General features: G+C 50.6%; 2 protein-coding genes across 2 annotated transcripts in view; both read left to right on the top strand.

Moving 5' to 3' along the window:
• The first annotated feature begins 6,088 nt into the window (after nucleotides 1-6,088).
• TNNI2 (troponin I2, fast skeletal type) lies at nucleotides 6,089-11,688 on the top strand. Its single transcript, XM_041481049.1, has 8 exons — nucleotides 6,089-6,217; nucleotides 7,915-7,944; nucleotides 8,130-8,136; nucleotides 9,905-9,946; nucleotides 10,228-10,356; nucleotides 10,751-10,840; nucleotides 10,975-11,151; nucleotides 11,442-11,688. The coding sequence occupies exons 2-8, from the start codon at nucleotides 7,937-7,939 to the stop codon at nucleotides 11,538-11,540; spliced, it is 552 nt and encodes a 183-aa protein (XP_041336983.1). The 5' UTR covers nucleotides 6,089-6,217; nucleotides 7,915-7,936; the 3' UTR covers nucleotides 11,541-11,688.
• Nucleotides 11,689-11,826: 138 nt separating this feature from the next.
• Nucleotides 11,827-23,384, top strand: part of LSP1 (lymphocyte specific protein 1) — a 48,546-nt gene continuing 36,988 nt past the window's right edge. Inside the window, exon 1 of the mRNA XM_041481011.1 lies at nucleotides 11,827-12,516. Coding sequence (XP_041336945.1) covers nucleotides 12,437-12,516 — 80 coding nt within the window. The 5' untranslated portion in view covers nucleotides 11,827-12,436. The remainder of the gene's footprint in view (nucleotides 12,517-23,384) is intronic.

Here is a 23,384-nt window from a genome sequence, read left to right as displayed (position 1 = left end):
CCTGGATCCTTATCCCTAGTTTCCTTTCTCTATCCTCATTCTCCTACCTTTTTCTCTCCCTTTTTCCTCCTCCCTTTTCCTAGCCCCTTTCCCCTGCTCTGACTGCTGCTGGGGCTCTTCTATTTGGGACTGTTCCTGCCGCAGGCTGGGCTTGTTTTGCTTCTGGATACAGAAATATTGTTTGCACTTTACATCTCAGTGCTCTGCCATGGGCAGGAAGGGAGGGGTAGAAGCCCCAGACAGTCCAGTCTGAGGAACAGGAATAATAATGGGTGCACAGAGGTGCTCCCCAAAGTTCCAATTTGAACTTTGTGGGCAGACCTGGAAAAAACAGACTTCTAATTTCTCCAGATTTCAGGTCTAGGTGGGATGGAACCAAAGGAGAAGCAGCATGAAGATTTCATAGCTTTTATGCTGCTGGGCAAAAAGTGCTCCCTGAAGAAGTTCAGCGTTCTGGGTGAATGGGTACCCATCAGTGATGACTTGTTGCATGTCAACAAGATGGGAATTTCTCAACCAGCTTTGCTGACTTCACAGAGAGGTGATGAAACCCCTGCAGGCACTTATTGCCACTCAACTGCAGAAACAAGCACAGAGTCAGTTAGGAAAAGGAGTTTAACTGAGCTGAAAAGAGGCCTTGACCTGCAAACAACCCAACCCATATCGTATTTTACATTCTGTGAGCAGCATCTGGGAAGATGGTGGGTTTGCAAACGAGCATTTCATCACCCAGCTCGTGAACATGGACATTGCAGATGTCCTTGTCTGAGCCTAAAAACTCTCTGTGGGAAACGGGCACTTTGAGTTGTGAATCAGTCATTGCTGACTTAGTAAATAAACACTGCCCTCTTGGCAGAGCTGGTGAAGAGCCAGTGCCCATGAAAGAGGTGCCTGTCTCATGTGGAAACCAGCCCAGATGGCATCTGGTTTTGCCCTGGATAGAGAGCATTTTCCTCCTAACTTTTACATACAAGTCAGAGCAGTTTAGACATAGAAGCCTGAATCTTGGCATGAAGGTTTTCACTTAAGACAGTCCAGTTAAAACACTTGGCTTTGGTGTACACTCTGGATGTGACAAAGGATGTGTTCACACCTGCAAAGGCCACTCCTGAAGGTTTCTCTGCTTTGGATGCACTCATCCCACACCACTCCCAACTTTTTGCTCAGGTCTGCCTTCATAAAAGAACATTCATGTTCCAGATACTCTGAATTAATTTCCTTTGGGGATATTCTTGAGAGATGCTCAGTGGGGTTGGGTGCTGAGATTTCCTGGCGCAGCCCTCTCCTACTCTGAGCTCATCCCCTCCATTGCCAAACTTGGATGAGAAGCACCTCCAGAAGAGCTTCCAGAGGCCAATCTCCTTGCAGCTGTCTTCTCCCAAGGCTTTCTCAATGTGTGCAGGTAGGTGAGGCTGCCAAGAGTCTTTGCAGCTGACAGGTGTTTTTTGTAAAATGAAGTGTCTGCAGTTTACAAAAAGCCAGTGTGCATGGAATGGATAAATTCTGGAGAATCATTCCTTGCATGGCTACTCGTTTGTACAGCAATTGCTGACCTTGGGGAGAGAAGAGCTTTGTGATTTATCAGTTTTTCTTGAGCTCTCTGGCCTTTTTTTTTTTTAACCAACACCATGTTCTTGCTGTTGCTTTGTCTTGGCACAGAGAGCCTGAAAGACCTTTTGAGAGCAAAGACATATTTCAGCCATACTCATTTGAGCACACAGAGGTCTCAGCCTGTTCTCCAGACACGTTCTGGGTCATACCCTGGTCTTAACCAGGCTTTGAGGATGTGCATACACATGAAGGATTGTGATCAGGTGTTGGGTCACTTCAGTAATACTATCCAGGGACAAGCTGGGTGGAAATTCCAGAGGGATCACCTCCTGTACACATTAAATGCTGAAGGCCTGGGCACAGACCAGTGCTTGTCAGAGGTGTTCACTTTCCAGGGGGCTGCCAACTCAGCCTGGGGTCATGGAGGAAGTGCCACACTGTGGAAGAGTCCAAGGCTTCTGGTCCTGGGCAGAAGTGAGAAAAGCTCCTCAGAGGAGTGAGGTTTGTGCCCAGGGCTGTGCTGTGAACTGAGTGATCCTAACCCTGGCTATGAACACAGACTCTCCATCACTGGAGACTGAAGCCCCTGTATGCTACCATGGTCAGAAGGGACTTCATCCAGAGGAGTTTTCCTGGTTTTTACCTTCACCCTTCTGTGTTCTCATTTTGAAATGCCGCCCTTCCTCCAGGCTCCAGCTTGCAGCGAGCTGCAAACTCTTCTGGAAGCCCACACCAAAGAGTGTCCCTTTGGAGTGGAAGGGATCATTAAAATGCCTTGTTTCTCTTCAAGGCCAGTGTTTATATCGAAAGCAGCCATGTGCGAGTACTTCTGTGTGTCCATAGGGAGTTGTTCTGTTCCTACAGGCACTTGTCCAAAGTTGGTGAGTATAAAAGTGAAGTGAATGAAGAGGAGGGTGGGGATGTGGTGTTCATAGTCCTGCAATGTGGCAAGATACCCGGATCACTCTTCTTAGCACCACCAGCAGGAGGCAATGACTGCTTCAGCAAGATTGGTTTGCATGTCTCCTTGCTTGTGCAGCTGCAGAGATGAGCTTTTATGGTCTCACCAGTCCTTTTTTTAATACTGTTTGGCAGATGGAAGAGGCTGAGAGCAGAGGGGCAGTCCTCAACATGGGGTCCCTAATGCAGGCCCACAGATCCAGTCCCAACCATGCTCCTCCCCTGCCTTCTTCAGCAGACTCCCCTTCAAGGCCAAGCTCTCCTGTCACTTGTCCCTCTTTTTGCTGATGTTGTGAGCCCAATTTCAGCCCCCTGCACCACATGCCAGCTCCAAGAAATCCCTCAGGAGGAACAAGAAAAAGCTGCATCCCAAGGAACCCACTTTTCAGGAACCTGTGTGTTGCCCCTTCACAGGACCCATCATCACTCAGGTAACTGACTGCATCCGCCTGGGGAACATCAACAGTGGGCAGGGCTGTGCCTGGACAGCACTGACAGCTTCAGCAGTGACAGCTTCAGCAGTGACAGCTTCCCTGACATGAGCTGCCTGCCCAGCGATGGCAGCCTGAGTGTCATCCCCTACTTCTGCCACGGAGAGGGTTCTGCTCACACCTCAAGGCTGACATCTGGGCTCTGCTCCATGGGGACTGTCATGGAATGGGGCAGCCCTGTTTGTGGGATATCAAAGTCTCACCGGAGAAAGGGAATTGTGTCCTCATCCACTGGTGGGATGGCCTCTCCCAGGGTCCTGTGTGCATCATGGTGTAGCTGATGGTCAAACACAGCATGAAGCAGCTGTCAGCTTATGAATTTGTGATGTGTCTGCTGAACATGAGGAGTGTCATCAGGACCTGCTGGTGGGTTTAGAGCCTGAGGGCACCAACATCATGTGCCTGAAGCACTCCCTGTCAAGGAAGATAGCATGGAGCTAAACAGAGAGGGTGGCTGTGGTGGTTGGCAGCTGCCCTGTACAAGAACAGCCAAAAACCTTAATCCCATTTCATGGGCCAATGAGGTGACTGTAGCTGTGGGATGTAGGGCAGCACTGGCACAAAGATGTGAAAGTGATGTTAGAGTTCCTGGGGGTTGGTGTCAGCAGAAGCAGAGAAATGGGGAGCTCTTTTAGGGACACACTGGAGGGAGCAGGTATGTCCTGGGCAGGATGGGAGCCATGTGCTTTGCTTTGGTGCAATGTGATTTTGGGAAAGCAAAGGGCAGTCAAATACAGGTTTCCCCAGTGATCTTGCCTGAACTTTTACTGTGATCATCATTGCTGCTGAGTAGCATGTTTGTGTTTTGCTAGTCTGGTGTCATAGTGCCTTTCCATTTGATCCTTGTGGGATGCTGAAGAGGAGGCAAGGTGTAAAGGCGTAGGAGAGTGTCATGAGGAGCAGCTTGCATGGATTCATCAGCCTCATCCTTCCAACACGTGGTGATTCCGTGGAGGAGCCTGGCCCAGAAAAGCTACACCTGAGTAAAAAACACCTCTAAAACATCATGCAGAAGCTCCTGTGTGTGACAGGTCTTCCCTCTGTCTGACCTTACAGGATGGTGGAAGTGCTGTGGGAGTGGTGACCCACACCCATGGGGCATTCCTCTAGCTCAGGTGGAGGGAAATGAGGGAAAGGAACAAGGTCAGATGCTCCATAGGAAAGTACCCAAGTGTGAACAGTGCATCCATTCCTGGCCCCTGCCTAATTACCTCACTAATACCTAATATTCAGATCCAAACATCTCTTTGAAGGATGTGCCTGGAGCTTCCTTATGCCTTCATTGAGCTTTTTTGCAAGAAACTTGTTCTTTCATCACTCAAACACTTATATAATTCCTTTGGAAACCTCTGTCTTTCCTAATGTTAACCATGGCTCCTAACTTTGACACGGATTTGTTTTTCTTTTCTTCCTTCTCTTCACTGGGTTTCTTCCTCATGCCATTTAAGTCTGGTGCTTCTTTCTTTTTCTGGGAGAGCTGCCTTACAGCTTAATCCCTGTGCAAGGCAGCTCCATGGAAAGCCTTCTGCAGACTTGGAGACCTGACCTTCTGCTCATCCTATTATCACATCCTCACCATCCACTCCTCCTGTATCCTACAAACACTCCTGTTGGCCAATATTTTGGTCATGGGACTTCTTTCTTTGAACTTCATTCTTCCACTATATCAGGCCAATGCTTTCCTGTCACAAGGTGATAACCACACCCTTGAAATTCTGAGCATATTTCTTTTGCTGTGCTGCATGTCTGGACTCCAGGAGGTCCAGAATGCCTTCCTCTCACAGAGCTGAAGGAAACTCCCTGCCTGTGGGGAATTTTGAATGGAGAACTCCCCCAGTTTTGATTCCTCCACCAAGAGCTGAGTGGCTCTCTGGAGGACTGAAGGGCCAGAATGTGTAGCTGCAGCATTTCAAAGGGACATACCCCAAGTGGGATATGTGGGTCCAAGTGGATCCAGCCTTGCCCACGCTAGGGGTTTCTCCCTCCTCCACCTATACCAGGCACACCCCTGCCAGACACCAGCCCCATACCAAGGACTTGCTCGTCCTTCAGCAGCACCTGCAGCAACACTTGTGTGGTGCTGAGCATGGTGAAACAGGAAGCCTGCAGCAAGGGATTTGCCACTGTCTATATAATGTCTGGGAGGCGCCTGCAAAATATTGTCAGGGCCATGTCTGAATCAGCCTAAAGAGCCCCGGCTGGAAGAGGAGGGAGCGCCTGGCCTGGGGGAGGAGAGCAGGAGCTGTTTGGGTCCCTGTCTCCATGGGATCCCCTACACACACTCTCTACATTGCTGTGACAAGGGCTGGGGAATATTTCCAGCCACGTTTCCACCTGCTTCTCCTTCAGATCCATGGAGATATGGGTCTGGGTCATCCCACAGAGGGGATTACCCTTCTTGCTGTCACATGGAGCTGCTCCCCCATGCTCTGCTGCCCATGCCCCTGGCTGGATTTGAGGCTTCAGACTGCCTGCAGCAGATCCATAGCTTGTTTTTCAAAAAAAAACCCCTGAGCTGTGTTGAAATATTTCACACAGGGAAGAGCTACAAGTATTTACTGTGGGAGGGAAATAATTGAGGTTAAAAAAGCATGCTAGTGCTAGATGACTTATTAAGGGATTGCTCTTGCTTATGCTGTTGGCAGTGGATATTTGGGGTGCAAGCTCTTCCCTCTCTTCCTTCCTGAAGGGCAGAGTTGCTCCCAAGCCCTTGAAGGCAAATTGAGTCATGCCCTTGTCCATGGATAAGCCACTCTTTGTATCCAAGGGGAAAGTTTAATTAGAGGCCTTGCAGATGGATGGCTGTGTGCAGGGAGCCTGGGCTCCCCACAGATTTGAAGCCATATCTATTTTGACTGGTTGGTGGCAGGAGAAGGGAGAGGAAGGCTCCCTACTTGGCACTTCTGAGGAAAAACACCTCCCCAGCTCCTCCAGATCCCACGGGTAGAAGATGTTCTCCTCCTCCCCACCCCTCCTTGCCTGGGGGCTGCCCTCTCCTGTTCTCCTGCCGGCCTGGCCTGCCCCAGCCAAGGGAGGTGCACAGCGGACTCTTGCACATCATTGGTCTGAGAAGGTCTCCATGCCCTTAAAGAGAAGGTGGATTTTCTGCTGAGCCACCCGAGAAGCCCTTTTATACCTCCTTACTCAGCCAGCTGCCTGCGGCTCGTCTGTCCATCCCGTCCAGCCAGCACGACTCTGATTTTCTCCAGACTTGGGTGAGCCTTTCTGCATATCTCCTAACGACCCAGCTTGCTCTTAGGGAGTGACAGGGGAGCAGATTTACTTACTTGAGTACTAAGGAGATAATACCAGGTGGGGGTGGCCTGCTGGGAGAAACAGGGGTACGAATAACACTTTCTCCATCCTCTGCTGATTGGAGAGGGTCTGTGCATTGGAAAGGTTTGCTCTGTCTCTTCCAGTGAGCTTTTCTCTTTCCGATTTCATGCTTTCCCCTGCCTTGGCTGGTTCTGCTCTCAGCTTGAGTGGCGAGGGCAAGTGGAGCCTAACGCTGACCTCCGCAGGGCCACGGGATTCAGGATCCTTGCCTGCGGTGACTCGGCTATGCTCGCTGCTTACACCCTTCCTCGGCTCCCTACCGGGCCCTTGCAGCGCCTTCCTGCCCAAAAACACCCTCGGGCAGGCACCGACATCCAAATTTATGGTGTGCTGCCCGCAGAACAGGTGATTCGAAGCCCACATGGCGGGCAGCGAGCTGCAGCCCGGCGCTGTCCCCCTGGCGTGGCTGCGGCCGGAGCGGGAGCGTGTGCGGGACAGGGATGTCTGTCCGGGACACAGCCCGCGTTCCGCGGCCCCGGCCCCGCTGCAGCCCCGCCACCTGCGCCCCGCATCGCCGTCACCGCCCCGAGTCACGGGGCTGGCACCGCGGAAAGGCTGCCGTCCCAGGAGACAGCTGCAGCTCCTTCTGCAGCTCCCTGGCCATTTTTAGAAGCACTTTCCCTCCCCCCCCCCGGCTCCTCTCTGAAGTAATGTGATGGGCCCGCACATTTTCCAGGATAAAGTTTCCTTGGCCCTGCAAGCTGTGCCTCCTGCCTCGGGCATGAGCCCCCATTAACACTTCCCCTCCTGACAGAGCCTCCCAGGACTGCAGACTGCGTTTGGGGGCCTTGTCTGCTCTGCAAAGATCAGGCTTAGGAGATGCAAGTAGATACTGCTCTGATAGAAAAGTAAAATTCTATTTATGTGGAAATCATTTACAGCAAACCAAAGGTGCTCTTCCATCTCTTCCCTAATACTGTGTTGTATGTGTAAAATTTCCACTTAAAGCAAATGTGAGGGATTGCCTGGGGAATTTTTTTGTGCTTGTATCAACTCAACCACAACTTCCACCTGTGCTGAAGCTGCTGCAACAGGCTCCCCTGTCCCACAGAATGAGTGCCTACACTGGCACCAGCATCCTCTGAAGTCCTTGCTTGTCACCTGGGGTCATTGCCAGCCCTTTGCTGGCTTTGGGATATTTCTTGTTTATGAAGTGAAGCAAGGTTGAATGGCAAAGTAAAGCAGCAAACTGAAAATAGTTTTTGCCTTTTCTTCCCTCATTGAATAAAATGGTTTTGTGGGGGTCAGACAAGAATCACTGCAGGAATCACTGTCACAAATCTTTTTCTGGCTCAACCCCATTTGGTCTTTTCCAGAAGTCCCTTGATGCTGTGGTTTGTGTTGCTATGAAGAGATGTTTACCTCTCATCTACAAACTACAGCCTAGTTCCCATATGATGAAAAATTGGTGAAGTTGGGAAATAAGAACAGACCTGTTCCTCTTTTTATTTTCTAGAGGAGTCTTGCTTTGTTCATATACCCAAAAAAAAAAAAAAAAAAAAGGGTTTAAAACCCACAAAAAAAGAGACCACAAGCATGAATAGTTGTTAACTTTTTCTCTTGGTTTTCATTTCAGGCTCACAACCATCTAAACCAAGATGTCTGAGTAAGTTCCCATTTTTTTGTCTCTAATACAGTGTTGGCATTTAAAAACTTTTGTTCAACCACCAACTTTTATGCTTGTTAAGATTCTTCTGCTTTTTTCCAGTTAGGATGCTAACTAACTGCCTTTTTTTCCTCTTTCCCCTTTCTCTTCCTTCCTTTCCTTGTCCATCTGATTTTCCTGAACAGTGAAGAGGTAAGTGTGTTTTGCTGGGGTTCTTCCTTTAGCAATGCTTATGGCAGCAGTCCTGGCTTCACCATTCCTCCCTAGGAAAATCAGCTGCTGAGTGTGTGTGTGGGAAGAATGGCTCATGGTTATTTTCTTGCTGACTCCTCCTGGTAAACACATGAAGGAGAAGAAAAATCCCTTTTGAAAGGCTTTTTTTTTGTCCTCTGGCTTGGAGGTAGATGCTTTTTTCCCTCCATTCCTGCTTCCCAAGCCGGCCACGAGATGGTGCTGGGAAGGCAGTGGTCCAGAGCCGCCTCCTCTCCATCATCCATCCACCATCCCGCCCTTGGCCTCGCATCCTCTCCTCCTTCCCCACATCTAGCCCTTAATTTTCTACCCACTGAGCACTAACAAATCCCTCCTCAAAGGCAATTCAAGGAGACCTGGATCCAGGGGAGTGTGAGCAGGGTGGAAGCTTCATTCTTAGCAAGTTTTCTCTGGCTTCTGGCAAAGCCAGGTGGGGCTGGGGGTGTCTGGAGAAATGCAGGGGAAGGTGTGGGAGGATTGTTTGTGGCTTTGTCACTCCACATTTCCTCTTAGCAAATTGCTCCATCCTTCATTTCTGCTTGGCATCTCCCCATATGTCTGCAACACCACGAGCTCCAGCTTGTTCTCACTGAGAGAAAAGAGGATGTCAGGGACATAGAAATGCCACAAAATGGTGCCGATAACCAACATGTTCTTTTACTCCCCATCAAACCCAGACCTCCCAGAAAAGGCTAGGAGGACACTCTTTGCTGAGGTACCAGTTTTCAGATGGAGAATAAGCCCTGGACTAACAGACCTCAAGGGATCTGATTGACTGATGGTTAATAGTGTGCTGCATCTCTGAGCTGGGTGCCTTTTACTTGCAGAGCCCTCCAGCCCTGTCAGGAGGGCCTTGGCACCATTTACTTACGTGAGACATGTCAGGTTTTGTTACGTTTCACTCTGCACATCCCTATCCACTTCCTCCTCTCTGCAGCACAGACCCACACCCAAGTGCTGCTTTCTACTCCCCGCCCCTCAGCATATCAGATGTGCTTCCCCTTGGGGAGCCCAACTCAGCCATGCCCTGTCTTCTGAGTGAAATGTTCAGGAAACAGCTGAAATGCAGAAGTTGTGGGTTTTTTATAAATTGGAGTCCTGTGGCTGCTGGTCCAGCTTGGCAAGGACAGAAGGGCAGCCTGTGGTCAGGTCTGTCCTCCAGCTGTGATGAACCTCTGCTCCAGCATCACTTGTGCTGGGTCTTCCCAGCTCCAAGAAATTACACAGCCTTCATGTTTTCACCTGCCTGGCTGTCCTTGTCACCAGAGTGTCAGAAGGACACGTGCCCTGGACTGCTCAGAAAGACATCCCACAGCTCCTGAGTGCCCAGGAACATGGGGGTCATTAGCCTGAGCACAAAGAAAACACATCTGAGTGAAGGGGAAATTAGAGAAAAGGCTAAAAGTCCCAAGAAGCCAAGTTTTAAGCCATATTTTATACATATTTTTTCAAGTTCATCACCCTTGTTATCTTCTCCTCTGGGACTTTGTAGGTTTTGGCTACCTGAGGCTGGCAAAGCTGGGTTCAGCAGGGAGCCTCTTCCTTGAGTGCTGCTGGTTTGGGGACAAACTGTGTGTCAGGATGGAGCCATCTCCCTGGCAGGGCTGCAGGTCCTTGGTGGACTGTGGCATTGCATGGGGAAGAGCAATGGAAAGGGGAACGGGCACCTGATAACCTTCTTTTCTCTTGTCTTTTCTTCCACTTGCAGAAAAAGAGGAGGGCAGCCACTGCCCGTCGGCAGCACCTGAAGGTACGTGGCACTGCTGTGGCTGTGGGATGTGTGTCCTGACCTTTCCACCTCCCATCCCAAGCCAGCCAGCTCTCAGCACTCTCCCTACTAGAAGAGGCCATAATGCACAGCATAGGAGCCTCCCACCCCACTCCTTACTGGGTCTCTATCTTATCCCTTGCTTGGAAATGCTGGTATTTATGGGAACTCCCCTCACCAGCAGGACTCCCACTCCCCAGTGAACCCCCTACCCTCCTTCCTTGCTTCTACCCTGCACTGACGCTTCTCCTGCTGCCTTCCAGAGTGCTATGCTCCAGCTTGCTGTCACTGAAATAGAAAAGGAAGCAGCTGCTAAAGAAGTGGAGAAGCAAAACTACCTGGCAGAACATTGCCCTCCTCTGTCACTCCCAGGATCCATGCAGGAACTTCAGGTACAGGCTACTTTAACACTTTCAGTGCTGGAGCAGAAAATATTGACTCCATCAGTCAGCGTGGTGGATCTAGACTGGCATTCCCATCTTGACCCTCTCCTCACCCTGTGTTACCCTGCAGCCAGATGAACATGCAGCTGGCTTGAGAGGCAGGTGGGGTCTCTCTGAAAACAAAAGTGGTCTGGCTGGCAGGAAAGATGTGTTTTAAATGGTGTGTTGAGGCAGCATTTGTGTGCAGCCAGTAGCATGGAGATTAGGAGCTGGCTGACAAGCTCCTCTTCACCTCAATCCCATCTAGCCTTCTGGACTGAGGGCTTTCAGAGCCAGAGTGGTCAGGAGAGAGGAATCATGTGTGGGTCCTAGCAGTCAACACCCCTCTTTACTTTCTTCCCAGGAGCTGTGCAAAAAGCTTCATGCCAAGATAGAGTCAGTGGATGAGGAGAGGTATGACACAGAGGTGAAGCTACAGAAGACTACAAAGGAGGTGAGTTTCCTCTGGAGCCATCCTTCAGGGGAGTCTGAAACCCATTCCTCATGCCTCCCTGCACTGCTTGGGTCCATCTCATTAAACCCATGCCCCTCTCTCTCCACCCCACATCATTTCATTCCCCCTGGAAGCTGGAAGACTTGAGCCAGAAACTCTTTGACCTGCGTGGCAAGTTCAAGCGGCCGCCGCTGCGCAGGGTGCGCATGTCGGCTGACGCGATGCTGCGGGCCCTGCTGGGCTCCAAGCACAAGGTCTGCATGGACCTCCGAGCCAACCTGAAGCAAGTGAAGAAGGAGGACACTGAGAAGGTATCCTTCCCTCTTCCTTTTTTCCCTTCAGGGCTCACACCTCCCTGTAAGATAGACAGGGTTCAGAATGACTCTTTCTCCATAATGTTCTTCTTCCTGCTCGGTATTTCCTTCTCTGGCACCCATGATGTTGAAACAGGAGGGTGCAGTTCAAAAAGATGTATAGCATGGGTGGAACTGGGTCCCTCTAGCTGACATGGGGGTTTCCATGGGTGGACTTATGTGGGGCCCAGGCCGAGTGGGTTCTTACCATGGCACCATTCACACCAACACAACCATCCCTCCCCCAGGAGAAGGATCTGCGTGATGTCGGTGACTGGAGGAAGAACATTGAGGAGAAGTCCGGCATGGAGGGCAGAAAGAAGATGTTTGAGGCTGGCGAGTCCTAAGCACCTGTGTCTCCACAGCTGTCCTCCTCTCCCCGCTGTCCCCGCTGCCCCGCCGGGCCCAGGGGCGCTGACTGGGTGCCATTTCTCTCTAGTTTTGTGAAGAGCTGCATCATGGCAGCAGTGATGTAAATAAAGCTTTGGTGGGAGAGGTGGGTGTTGCCTGCCTGGGTGGCCAGACCCCGACTCGTGCCATGGTGCCAGCAGGGACTGCCTCACTGTGGCAGGGGCTGTGCTGAGGAGATGGGGGACCTCTCTGCTGTTGGTCCCTGTCCAAAGCTGCAGGTGCTCACACCCTTCCCCAGTGGTGAAGAGACAAAGAGACAACAATCCAAGCTCCAAGAGGTGTTGTAGAACCTCAGCCCATGATTATATCAGCAGGAAGCTGTGGGGAAGAGCTGAGAAATGGGGAGAGGGGTGGCATCTGCAGGGCAGAAGCAGACCCTTTGGCTCCAGTGGCATTTGAGAGGTGTGAAGTCAGGAGAATCTTGGCAGCACCTGCAGCAGCACCCTGGGACTGGTACAGTGTAGAGTGCTGTGATTTGGAGATGATGGCTGTCACCAGAATGGCACGGGGAGCTGGGGGGGGCAGTGGGTCAGTCCTTTCCCTGCCATGGTGGGGATGTCCATGCTGCCCACTTTTCTTTTGGGTTAGCCCAGGACTTCCAAATTTTTAGCTGCCAACAAGTAAAATCTTAAATCAGCCTCAACGGTTTTTAAAAGAGAACAAAACAAACACCCAAATTCACCTTCCTTCTGCCTTCTCCCATCCCCCCAAACCCTCAGCCCATGAAGTTTCCGGCACAGCTCACTTCTGCTGAGCACAGGAAAAGTGAAACAGTGGCAGCACCCTGGTGCTGGAGCTGTCTGTGGGGCTGCTGTGCCAACCAGGGGAGAAGATGTCAGACTCGGAGGGATGCCAGGAGGGTGCAGAAGGAGTGAGCCAAGTGGGAGATGAATCCCCTGAGGAGAACGAGAGGTGAGGCTTGGGGACACCACAGCTGCCTTCCAGTCCCAGGATGCTGGGAAGCTGGGAAGCTGGGGTGGCACGGAGGGAAAGGAGGATGTGCAGCCAGAACAATGATGACCCATGAGGCTGGAATAGGTCAGATGTTCCATCAGGCTTTTGACAAGCTCCTCCAGCTAGGATGAAACTTAGATTTCCTAAAGGTCTCATCCCCTTTGAACTTCAAACCCTTGGGAAGGGGTTGATTGAGTGGGAACCCCAGCTCCAGCAGCAAAGCTCAAGTGAGAGATCTGGTGACCTGGAACTGCTCTGCAGCTGAAATCAGCCCCATCTCTAAGACCTCTCTAATGTGGAGACCAGCTGCCTTCTCTCCTTGCTGGGCACATCTGATTTCTTGCTGCATCCCCTATGTCTCCAGCCGAATTAACCTGGCAATGTTTCAGGCTGGCTGCTGTAAAATTATATATCTCCCTGTGCCTCTGCTCTGCTTTATTGCTTTATCAGCAGACACTGTAAAATTTGGGGTCTCTTCACTTGAATACAGACAGCTTTCCATGAGGGCTAAAAGAAGACAGATCAGTAGCAGAGTCCACATCTGTCTGTGGTGGAGGCAGAGAGATAAGCTTGGCCAAAGTGCATCACCCAAAGTGCTCAGATTTGGACGGGATTCAGGCTGAGCATCCAGGGAGCTTGGGAGGTTGCCTGATTTTTCACCTCCAGCTTCAAAGCTCACATTAGCATTTCTCCCCGAGGCTTCTGAGAGCTGGCACAGCTAATGTTGATAGGAAAAAAAAACCCTTGAGTGACAATGAGAGGAGAAAGGTGTGTCATCTCCTGTCATCAGCGGTTGCAGTAAGTGCTTCGGCTGACACCTGACAGCAATTAGCCACGGCTGAAGATTTGACTGGAAGCTTCAAAAGGTGCTGCAAGGCACTGTACACGACTTGCTGCTGAAACAAAGGGGAAGCCTTGGCTGCTGGGGGAGCACAGGGATCCCCTCAGCAGCGGGATCGATGTGATTCCCAGCGTTGTTCCTGCCTGGCTGTGCCGGTGCTGCGGGCTCAGCTCACCTGGCAGCAGCAGGAGCAGGTGCTGGGCTGGGCCCGAGGCAAGCAAACCTTCCTGCTCCCCTCTTGCTGCAGTGAGTGCAGGTACTTTGGTGCATGCAGGGCCACCATGGGGTCTGCTGGGGGGGCTGGGTCAGCTTGTTCCCTTTTCTGTTTCCTGCTGGAGTTTCAGCTAAATAAAAGGCTGTCTGGAGGAGTCTGTTCTGTAGCACGCAGACCCTTACAGCCTTGTTTAAAAAGAGTGTGAACACTGACAGCAGGGTGGCACATCCTTTCCTCTCTAGCTGTGTTTTAGAATCTTAATGAAGTATGAAAATTGATGGCAAAAATAGTGAGCAGAAACGAGTTCCTCTTTGTTTCAGATATATGAAGAATTACTTTCCCTTACAATTTGTATAATAGTTTCATGTGCAGCTCTAAACTTCTCTTGCTTTTCCTTGTACTGTTTAAACGCTAGCACTGTCTTGCTAGACTCTGGTGATTTCCACTCCCAAAATGGAGGAAGGAAGTGTTTATTTACTGTTTGGGTCTACCTTTTCTCACCCTGTGGCTAGCTTATCTCCCTTGTCTCCTCTCCTTGATGAAAAAGCTCTTTTCAAGCTGACCCATGTATGGATGGAGGCAGGACAAGGCTCTAAGGACAGCCTAAAACATGATGGATGTCAGAGCAACCAATCCTGTGATGGAGCTGCCAGGAAAGTAAATCCCAAGGCTCCTGGGTGTAATGCATAGTGGGAGATGTCAGGAGAAAAATATTGGTGCTGTGTTTCTGTAGACAGAGAACCTTGTCTATTTGACTGTGCCCAGTGTATATAGGAGCATGCATTAGAAAAGGTCCTAGAAATATTAATTTGAACACAGCCTATTCTGTTTCCGCATACAAATTGGGACATGCTGGCAAAGGCCTGCTGATGCTGCTGTAAGTCTGCTTGAACCAGGCCGGTGTTATGCTCTCTTCCATGAACTGGAATTGCTATATGGGAAACTGCTGTGGTGTGAGCCTTCCCAAATAAGAGAGAAGCTGGTGGGAGCTCTGGAGAGATGGCTGCTTGGGCTGTCCTGCCTTGATGGGGAGAGGTTGGGAGCTCAGTATGCACCGGGTCTGTTACTCAGAGCTCTCTGTAAAGCCCTGGAGGCTTCAGGTAACTCCTGCCCTTAGCTCCTACACCCACGGCCCAGCACATCCCTTGGGCTGTGCTCTGCAGGACATCTGCACCTGGGAGGCAGATTGGCTTTTCCCAAATTCCCCTGTCTCTATCCTCCTGGGGCTTCCCTCCCCTTGAGCTGCAGGGCAGGCAGCCCATGTATGGTCACTGCCTGGGGAGAGGCTCTGCTGTGCCAGCAAGCCCCAGGCTTTTCCTTGCCACGTCCATCCCCAGCTGTCTTGAATTCTCCACATCCTTAGAGGAGTCTCAAGGGTCTTTGCTGAAATGACTGCTGTTGCTAAGTATACCCATGGTTGGAAGGAGGCTGTTTGGGAAAACTGATACTTGGAGAGTTTTTGGACCCCTCAGTACACCAGATTCCTTGGGGGTAGAATGGAGGGATGGCTGATCCCTGCTCAGGAGTAACTGGTCACAGTTTGACCCAGCTGGGCTCATTAAAGTGGAAAAATAGTAGGGAAATTAACAGGGGAGGACCAGATGGATTATTTAATGAAGCTAGGTTATACTTCTGGTTTCCAAATTGGATATAGGTGGTCTGGCAGTGGCATTAGGGATAAAGAACTGTCTCTAATTATAGGAGGTATCAGGTGCCTTCACTGTCCTTTTCTCCTTGAAGGAAAAAAAAAATAAAATAAGCCTGGCTTGCCTCGCCTTGCCTCCAGGCTTATTTGGCTATGTAAAGCTATGGGTTTGGAGGAGTGTGTGTTAAAGAAAGGGGATTGCCCCGCAGCCTTCATTTGAATTACACTTTGCTTTTTAAAACACAGAAGACTCTCTGCTGGCTGAAAGGCTGGCTTTTTAAAAACTATTGGTGTGAAGTCTGGCTCTGAAGTTTGTGGGAATCCCCTGCCCTGGATTTTGTAAGGTGAACGTACTTCAGAGGGTTTAGGGCTTTTCCCCAAATCCAAAAACCCTGTGATAACTGGAAGGGCTGGCTGTGCAGCAGGGAAATGCTTAACCTTGGTATGCCCTGGGGATCCTGGGCCCCTCTGCTCTGACCTTCACTGACCTTGCTAATCCAGCCCTGAGTGATGCTCTGCCTGCATCCCCCTTTGCATCTGTCACCCCTGTGACCCTCAAGCCCAACTGTGGGCTCTGCCTGGGGGCTGAGCTGACTCCTTGCTGCCCTGGTGCTCTCTTCAGAGATGGGCTTGCTCCCAGCTAGGCACTCACCCAGCCTGGCTGCTGCCTCTGTCAGGACTCTGGCTCACATCTGGACACACCACCTGGCCAAGAGGTGCTCCAAGACCTCCTCAGCGTCATGTTTTTCTTGGGAACAGCTTTCTCTTTGAGGGGTGTGGGAATCCTGACCCAAACAAAGTTGTTGCTCTGGCTCCAGTAGGCATTGGTATGACCACCAGGCTCTTGAGAGTGTAATCTGGCTCTGCCTGACTGCAAACCTGCAGTGGGGCTCAGAGGGAGCATCACAAGGATTTGGTGCTCTCACTTCATCCTCCCCATGCTGTTCTCCTGGCACAGTCCAGCTTTGCAAACCTGCCTGGGAGGGACCTGCCTGCTCACCTGGAACAGCTGAGGGAGGGCTCTGCTCCCCCAGCTTGCACAGCAGCTTGGGGAGTAGCTGCAGTTCCTCTTCTCTTTATGAGTCCAATAAACTCCTCATCAGGCTGTCTTTGGGATTACTGAGGTGATGCTCTGGCATCCTTTGAAGCCAAATGCACGAGGAATGGGTGTTCATGGTGTGGTTCTGTTCTAAAGCCTTTGATGAGGAGAAGCCTTGGGGATGTACATCAATGAAAGGAAGACACAAGGGTGTATGATAGGGGCTCAGGCCTCTTTACTCAGGTCGTGTTCTGGATCATGGCCATCTGGTATGGGTCAAAAAATATATCCTAGGAGGTACTGCACGTTCTGGGAAAGCAGCTGTCCTGCATGACATGAATTTGGTATGATCAGTGCTAGAGGAGCACCCACGGTGCCCAGCCAAGGTCAGGGTGTCACCATGGTGGGTGTTCCGTGGCTATGCCTGTGGCTACTGCCTCAGGGATAGAGGACAGGTTATCTCTACTGCCAGGCCAGACAGCTGAGATGAGATGGTCAGGAAGGGGAAGGGATGCCCTGACTGTACAATTTGCCCACTGTGGTTTGGTACCCAGAAGAGGTGGTTTCCTACTCGACCTGTGTGACATCTGCCAGGCCTTGGCAGCTATTTGAGGTAACCCAAGGCATCCCACACTTGACACCTGTGTTCAGGCACCTGAATTGTTCCCTGATTTCCCAGAATCCGCTAGGAAGCACAGGCCACTAGTGAGATTTGAGCCCCGCTCTCCTGAGGCTTGGCCAGGTGTCTCGCAGTCCTCAGCCTGTCCTCATGTTCCACAGAGGCTCAGTCACGAGTGGGTTAACCAGCCCCACTTGGAGCCCATGTATGTTTTCCCTGCCAGTGCATCCATCCTAACACACACCAGATGTGTGAGGCAGCCTTTGAAGTGTCTTAATCCCAGGTTTCGGCACTCAGAGTTGTCTTTCTCACGGGCAGGTCTCTGGGCTCCACTCCTGCAGCCCCCATCCCCTGCAGGAGAACTGGCAGCAAGGAAGGACAAAATATCTTCTGATATTTGCTACTTTAAGCAAGTCCCTCCTGGGATGGGCTGCTGGGGCTGGCAGCAGAGCTCCATATTCAGTCCATATTCAGTGGGAGTGTCAAACCCAGGAACTACTTGGGTTCAGCCTGTCTCACATGAGCAGTGGTGGTTCCCAGCAGCCTGGTGCAACTGGTAACTCTCCAAGAAATACATGGATAAAGAGGCAGATGCACGAGCAAACCCAGCTGGATTTATTAATGAATGGAAATGGCAGTCAGTGGGCTTCGATTGGCTTAATTGGTGACTTCCATCCAGTGGTCTGAAACTTGGGCAATCTGCAAGCAATTGATCTGAGAAGTGCAAGACTCAGATTAGCTGGAGCTCAGTTTATTTGGATTTCTCTTGCTATTGCACAGACACGTAGGCCCAAATGCTTTTGCCAGTGTGTGTCAGCACCATCCCTCTGCCTGTCACAGAGAAAGCTCTGCCAGTCTGCATCAGCTGGAGGCCTTTGGCTCTTTTGCTTACGCACTCATTTTGAAACCAGGTATTTTTTGTTAGGGATTCATTCTGCATTACCAAGGAAGCCTCTCTCCCAGCTCTAGGTATCTGTTGCTTGCTGCAGCTGACTAGACAGTTTGTGCAGTGCCTTTTATCAAGTCCTTGCCAGATAGCTTGGAAAATATGATCTTTTCTTCTGTGCTTGTGTTTTTCTGCTGCAGAAGCAGTTTCCTTTCCAGTGCAAGCTTGCTTTGGAGCCATTAGCATTGACAAACTCTGAATTATTGACAGACCCCAAACAATCACGGCTGCCAGCTATTTAGGAAGGGCAGAGTTCTCTCCCAGTAAAATTGATGACAATAATAATTTCCTTTTGAAATAAGTGCCTCCTTGCAGTTGTCACATAGCTTCCCATACCAGGAGCTGACAGCATTTTGCCCAAGCTGAGCTGTCTTGAAGGGCAGGCTACTGTGATACACAGGCTGTGCACCCCTGCTCTGGTGGGATCTCTTCCTGGGGGTGGCATTTGTCTCTTCTGCTGCTTCTGCATTCCAGTTGCCATCTTCCTGCATACAGCATTAGCTGCCCTTTGTGCAGAAAGGCTCCTCTCAGCTTTTCTTTGGGCCTCACTTTGGAGCATTAATGATTATTCCCCCTTGATGGAACCATGCATCTTCAAGCTTTTTGAGTACATGATGATGCTTTTGCGAGCCCTTTCAAAACAGCTCCTATCTTTTGCCCAGGCTTAGCGAGGGAAGCATGGATGCATATGGGCAAGCTGATATTAGATGCCTTTCCCTGGGACAAGGAGCAACTTGAAGTGAGGGATGCAGGAACTGCCCAGTGGTGCTCGGGAGTTCCTTCTCATCCATTTAGTGTCCCCTGACCCCAGCTGGATTGACAGCCCGGCACTGTAAAGCGGAGATTAATGGTTACTAAAACAGCTTGTATTGCACAACACGGTGCTGCATCAGAGCCTGGAGCCAGCTGCAGATGAGCTAATAAGTTTATATTGGGCAGAAGCTCTATTTTACTTCTTGAAAGCTGTGTGGTCAGCTGAGCAGCACGGCTCGACACAGGGCTGCACTCACAGTGCAGTGGAACTCACCTTCGGGCCCATCCACAGATCGTGCTGCACGGCTTTGGGCGATGCTTAAACGTGTCACACAGATGCCACCTGGTGAAGGAAGGTGGTGCCTCTCTTACTGGTAGTGCACCGCTTATGCCCAGCATGGAAGATGTCTGAAGGTGTCTTCAGCTGCCCAGTGTCCATCTAATCCACCTAATCAAAGCAAAGACCACTCCATTTATTTTAAATAGACATTCAAAATTCAAGTTAATTCAGCAGCTTTCCAAACGTTGCTGAGCAGAGACTCGTGACGAAGCAATGTGATGCTATAAAAAGGCCTTTTTCAGATTTTTCCTACAGTGTCTGCTGGGGGAAGACAACCTCTTGGCAGCAGCTGCCTACATCTTATCCATCCTGGCTGGAATCCTGTGTCCTGCTTCTTGGCCTTGCAGTAGACAAGCATCCCTAAGAGATGGAGCCTGCCTCCCCGGGGCCAATAGTTCTCCTCTTGTCCTGTAATGACCCTCCTGTGTGGGATGGGAGTGTCTTATCTGCAGCCATTGTTTTGTCTTCCTGTCTCTTTCCCAATGGCTTTGTTGATTTAACATAATATATAGATAGCAGTGCACAGTATCAGAAATGGTGCTGGCTTGGCATGCTGGGCCAGCTGCACTCCTCCAGGCCTTGGCTCAGTCACTTGGCCTTAGCCCTTGGTCTGGGAAACCTGGATGGTGGCTCACTGCAGGGGCTCAGGTGGTCTCTTGCTGTTTGCCCAGCCCTTGGTAAAAGAGGAGCCCAGATCTCCTTTAACCGTGCTGGGCTGACCTGGTAATGCTCCTCTCCTTCCCCTCGTTTTTAAATCCATCCTTTGTCCTTGTGTGTATCACCCCTGGGGCAAAAGCATCTTCTCCTACAAGGCTTGCAAATTTGCATCTTCCCCTGTCACTAATAAATGAAGCAAATTTCACGATGGAACCTAGTGATTTTAGGTTTATGGATGTACCCCTTAAGTTCCCCAGGGAGTGTCTGTTTTCCATTCTGTGTGAGGGTGAGAGGTGGCAGTGGGGTAGAGGAGGAAGAATGCTCCTTCTAGATCCAGCTTCTGATTCCCTCTCATTTCTGCCTCTTTGGATATCAGAGGAAGAAAGTCATCACTGATCCCATGCCAAATATTTCAGACTTCGTATGACACAGTGTTTGTTGGCTGTTTAGACCCACAATGATACGTGTGCACCATGGTGCTCCTCTGAGCAACAACCCTGAGCCAACAGAGTTGGCTCCTGCCTGCAGCCCCCCCTCCCTGGACACCCATGGGGTCGTGCATTGCCTCGGGAATATCCTCTCCTGACTCATGCCAGGACAGAGGAAGGGGTGCTGGGGAGCACCCTGGGACTGGACTCCTTGCCCTGCACCCTGAGCGAATTGCAGAGGTGGGGCGCCCTGCCCTCCTGGCAGCACACTTTGGTGCTTGTAAAGAGCTGTTCTGGTGGGAAGCAGACAATGTGCTGCTTTTGGCTGCTACTGCTCTCTCTCCTCAGGATTATCTCTTGTTTGCCTGTCTTGGTCTCTGTATTTGGCTGCCCGAAAGCGAGTGCTGGCAGAGTAAGGTGGACTGAGTTAAGTGGGAGTTCAGGGTGAGGTGAGGTGGTTTCAAAGGCTGGTTTTGAAGTGGTGGATGCATGTGCCTGGTGAGGAGAGGCTGGTGGGATGTCAGGATAGGGGGAGAGGTGTAGGATGGCAGAGGGAAAGATGCATCACTTAAAAGGAAAACTAGAGACCACCCCCCATCTATTCCATTGTCCTAGGGGCTGCTGGTGGAGGCACAGGGTCTCCACCTGGGAGAGAGGCTCCAGGGCTCTTAGTCCTTGCTGAAGATGTGAGGCTGTCCCTGTGAAAGCATCTTCTCAGGGTGGGACCCCACCACTGACATGCACCTCTGGGAACCATGGTGGCACGTGTAAAGCACTGGCCCTTGCAGTGACTGTGCTTTGGGGCTTATGCTGACAGTGGCTGACATCCCAGCAGTATTGGAGAGAAATGCTTGAGCTGTATTTAGCAGGACTAGGGTATTTTTGTTTCTTTTTTTTTTTTTTTCCTTTGACCATGTGTGAGCCTTCAACTGATTTTGCAACTAGTGCTACATAGCAGAATGATTGTGTAATTAACGGGAACTGGTGCAGCCCTATCTCTCTGGGACTCCAGCCCTCCTTCCCACAGGGATGGAGGCAGACCCGCTCTCTCTCACAGCATTTCACCTTCTCTGCCTTCCCTGTTGCTGGGAAGAGCTTTGGGGAACTCCAGTGCCACACAATGTGCTCCTGGGTGCTCCAGTTCCTGTACTGGGGTGGTGTTTTGCTGCAGAGATTTATGGTGTTTCTCCTAGCTTAAACTGTGCCAAAAAAGAACAGATGAATTAATTCTTTTTTTCTTTCTTCCTGTGTCCACTGTACTCCTACCCACTTCCTGGTGGGACCAGGGGGTTTGTTTCTGTGAAAGGATCCAAGCAGCTGTGGGACTGATGCTGACCTTACTGCTCCTGGACACATGGTGTGACTCACACTGATGCACGTGGCAGTGAGGGGCAGGAGAGGAGAGGGGTCCCAAGGTGCCTCTGCACTCTAAGGCAGTGGTGTGGGCTTTCTCCTGGGATTTCTCTGAGGGCATGTCCTTTGTGCTTTTGAGTAGTGGGTTTAAATGCTCCCTGCCCCACAGAGAAGGGAATAGTGACTCTGTCCATTTCCCTTCTTGCAAGCTGTGGGTCCTGTCCTGCTCTCTTCCCACTGTGGTCCTGCAGGACCCTGCTGATGCTGGAGGAAGGATGAGTTTTCTTGTCATATTTAATATCTTTCTCAAAGATGAAAGCCAGGAGAAGGGCAGGAAGCCTTCCCCAGAGGTCGAGTGGCCCAGCCACCTTAAAAGATTTTTCCAGGCAGAGTTCAGTACCAGGAATTTCTCTCCCTGGGAGCAACACAGAGCTCAGCCTGATGCCCGTTGCAGTTAAGGGACCCCCTTCCTCACTGCCTCACTTCTGGTGTTTCCAAATTATCTTAGCACCTTAGACCAGTTAGAGCTAATGTCATGACCTCTCCCCAGTCCTGCATTTCATCATCTGAGCATGGTTTCTGTCAGCCCTGTTCATTGAAAGCCCCATCTCTGAGAGGCAGTCAGTCCTGGAACTGGGGTGGAAGTCTGCCAAGTGCTTTCAAGACAAGGAGCTCATGCTGGCATCCTCTGGGAGTCAAACCCGTGCGGAGCCAAGGCTCTCTTGCTGGGGGAATGAACAGCTTTTCCTCTGCCCATTTACACAGAGACTTTAGCCTCCCATAGGTAGCAGTGTGCTGTTACCTCCAGGAGGCTCTTGCCTTCTGCCGGTGGCAGTGGCTGCATTCCTCCCTGCCCCTCCTTGGCTCTCTGAGGATCGTCTGGCATCTCTGCCTTCATTCTGAATGAAGAACGCTTGCATGAATGAAGTTCAACCCCCAGCTGCTGCCGGGCTACATCTCTGCCTGCCAGGGCTCCTTCAAGTTGCCTCCTTGCCTGGCTCGGACCATGGGAGTCAGTGTCAGGTTTGGGCCGATTCTCTCCAAAACAAAAACCCTGTAGGTGCACACTTCACTTCAACTCTGGCCAATTGTGGTGAAGTCAGTAGGAATGCTCACATGCTTAAACCTAATTACTCCTGCAAGCACTTGCAGGGCTGGGACAAGCTTTTTTTTAGCAAGAGATCTTTTGTGGTGGATCTCTTGCATCTTCTCACTGAATTTAGAAAGAAAAATATGCAGTGTGCCATCATCTGAGCAGCCCACAGTGTGAGGCCAGCATCAATGACTGTGCTTTGTGGATTTTGTTGTTCATAATCACTTAGGTGATGCTTTTCCCTGCAGGGGAAAAAAAAACAAGCTGTTTTGAAATGAAGAGACAGGGGAAGGGAGGGCAGGTACTTCCTTTTTTTTATTGAGATTTCTTGGTGGATTTCATGGGCAACTTCCCCATTTCAGCTTACCAGGAGTGAAGAAACATTTCTGCAGAAGAGATCGAAAGGTAATGTGTAAATGAGATGAGAGGGACTGAAAGCAGAAGGACGGTGAAGGTCTCAGCAGAGTGGTTCCATCATAACTGCTCCCATTTTGCAGACAGCCAGAGCAATATTCCCTCTTACCTTGGGGAAGATGGGCAGGCCATGCCATGAGCACCATAATGTGCAAGTATAAGGCAGGGCTGGAACTTGCTAGGTACAAGTCCAGGCACCTGTTGGGTTTGGCATAGTAGAGGTTCTCTTTTCACCCAAAAAGCACACGGAGATGCAGTTTAGGGAGAAAGACTCTTCTGTTTTTTCCTCCCAAGACTACTCCCATGAGGAGGCAGCATGAAGAACAACAATCTGAATGCGTGGCAGATGGGCAGTTTGGGTTTAGCATTTTGTCTTATCTTAGTCCTTCATCAAACACTCTAGCACTTCTTTTATCTCCTGAAATATCAGTGTTTCAAGGAGGCAAGCCAGATTTAGCTGAATTTTTTGCCTCTTGCCCAATTT

This window comes from Pyrgilauda ruficollis, unplaced genomic scaffold (assembly GCF_017590135.1).
Source record: "Pyrgilauda ruficollis isolate IOZ18807 unplaced genomic scaffold, ASM1759013v1 scaffold55, whole genome shotgun sequence".
In the NCBI taxonomy this organism is placed as follows: domain Eukaryota; kingdom Metazoa; phylum Chordata; class Aves; order Passeriformes; family Passeridae; genus Pyrgilauda; species Pyrgilauda ruficollis.
Note: the sequence above shows the minus strand (reverse complement) of the source record. Positions and strands in the feature narration are given on the sequence as shown.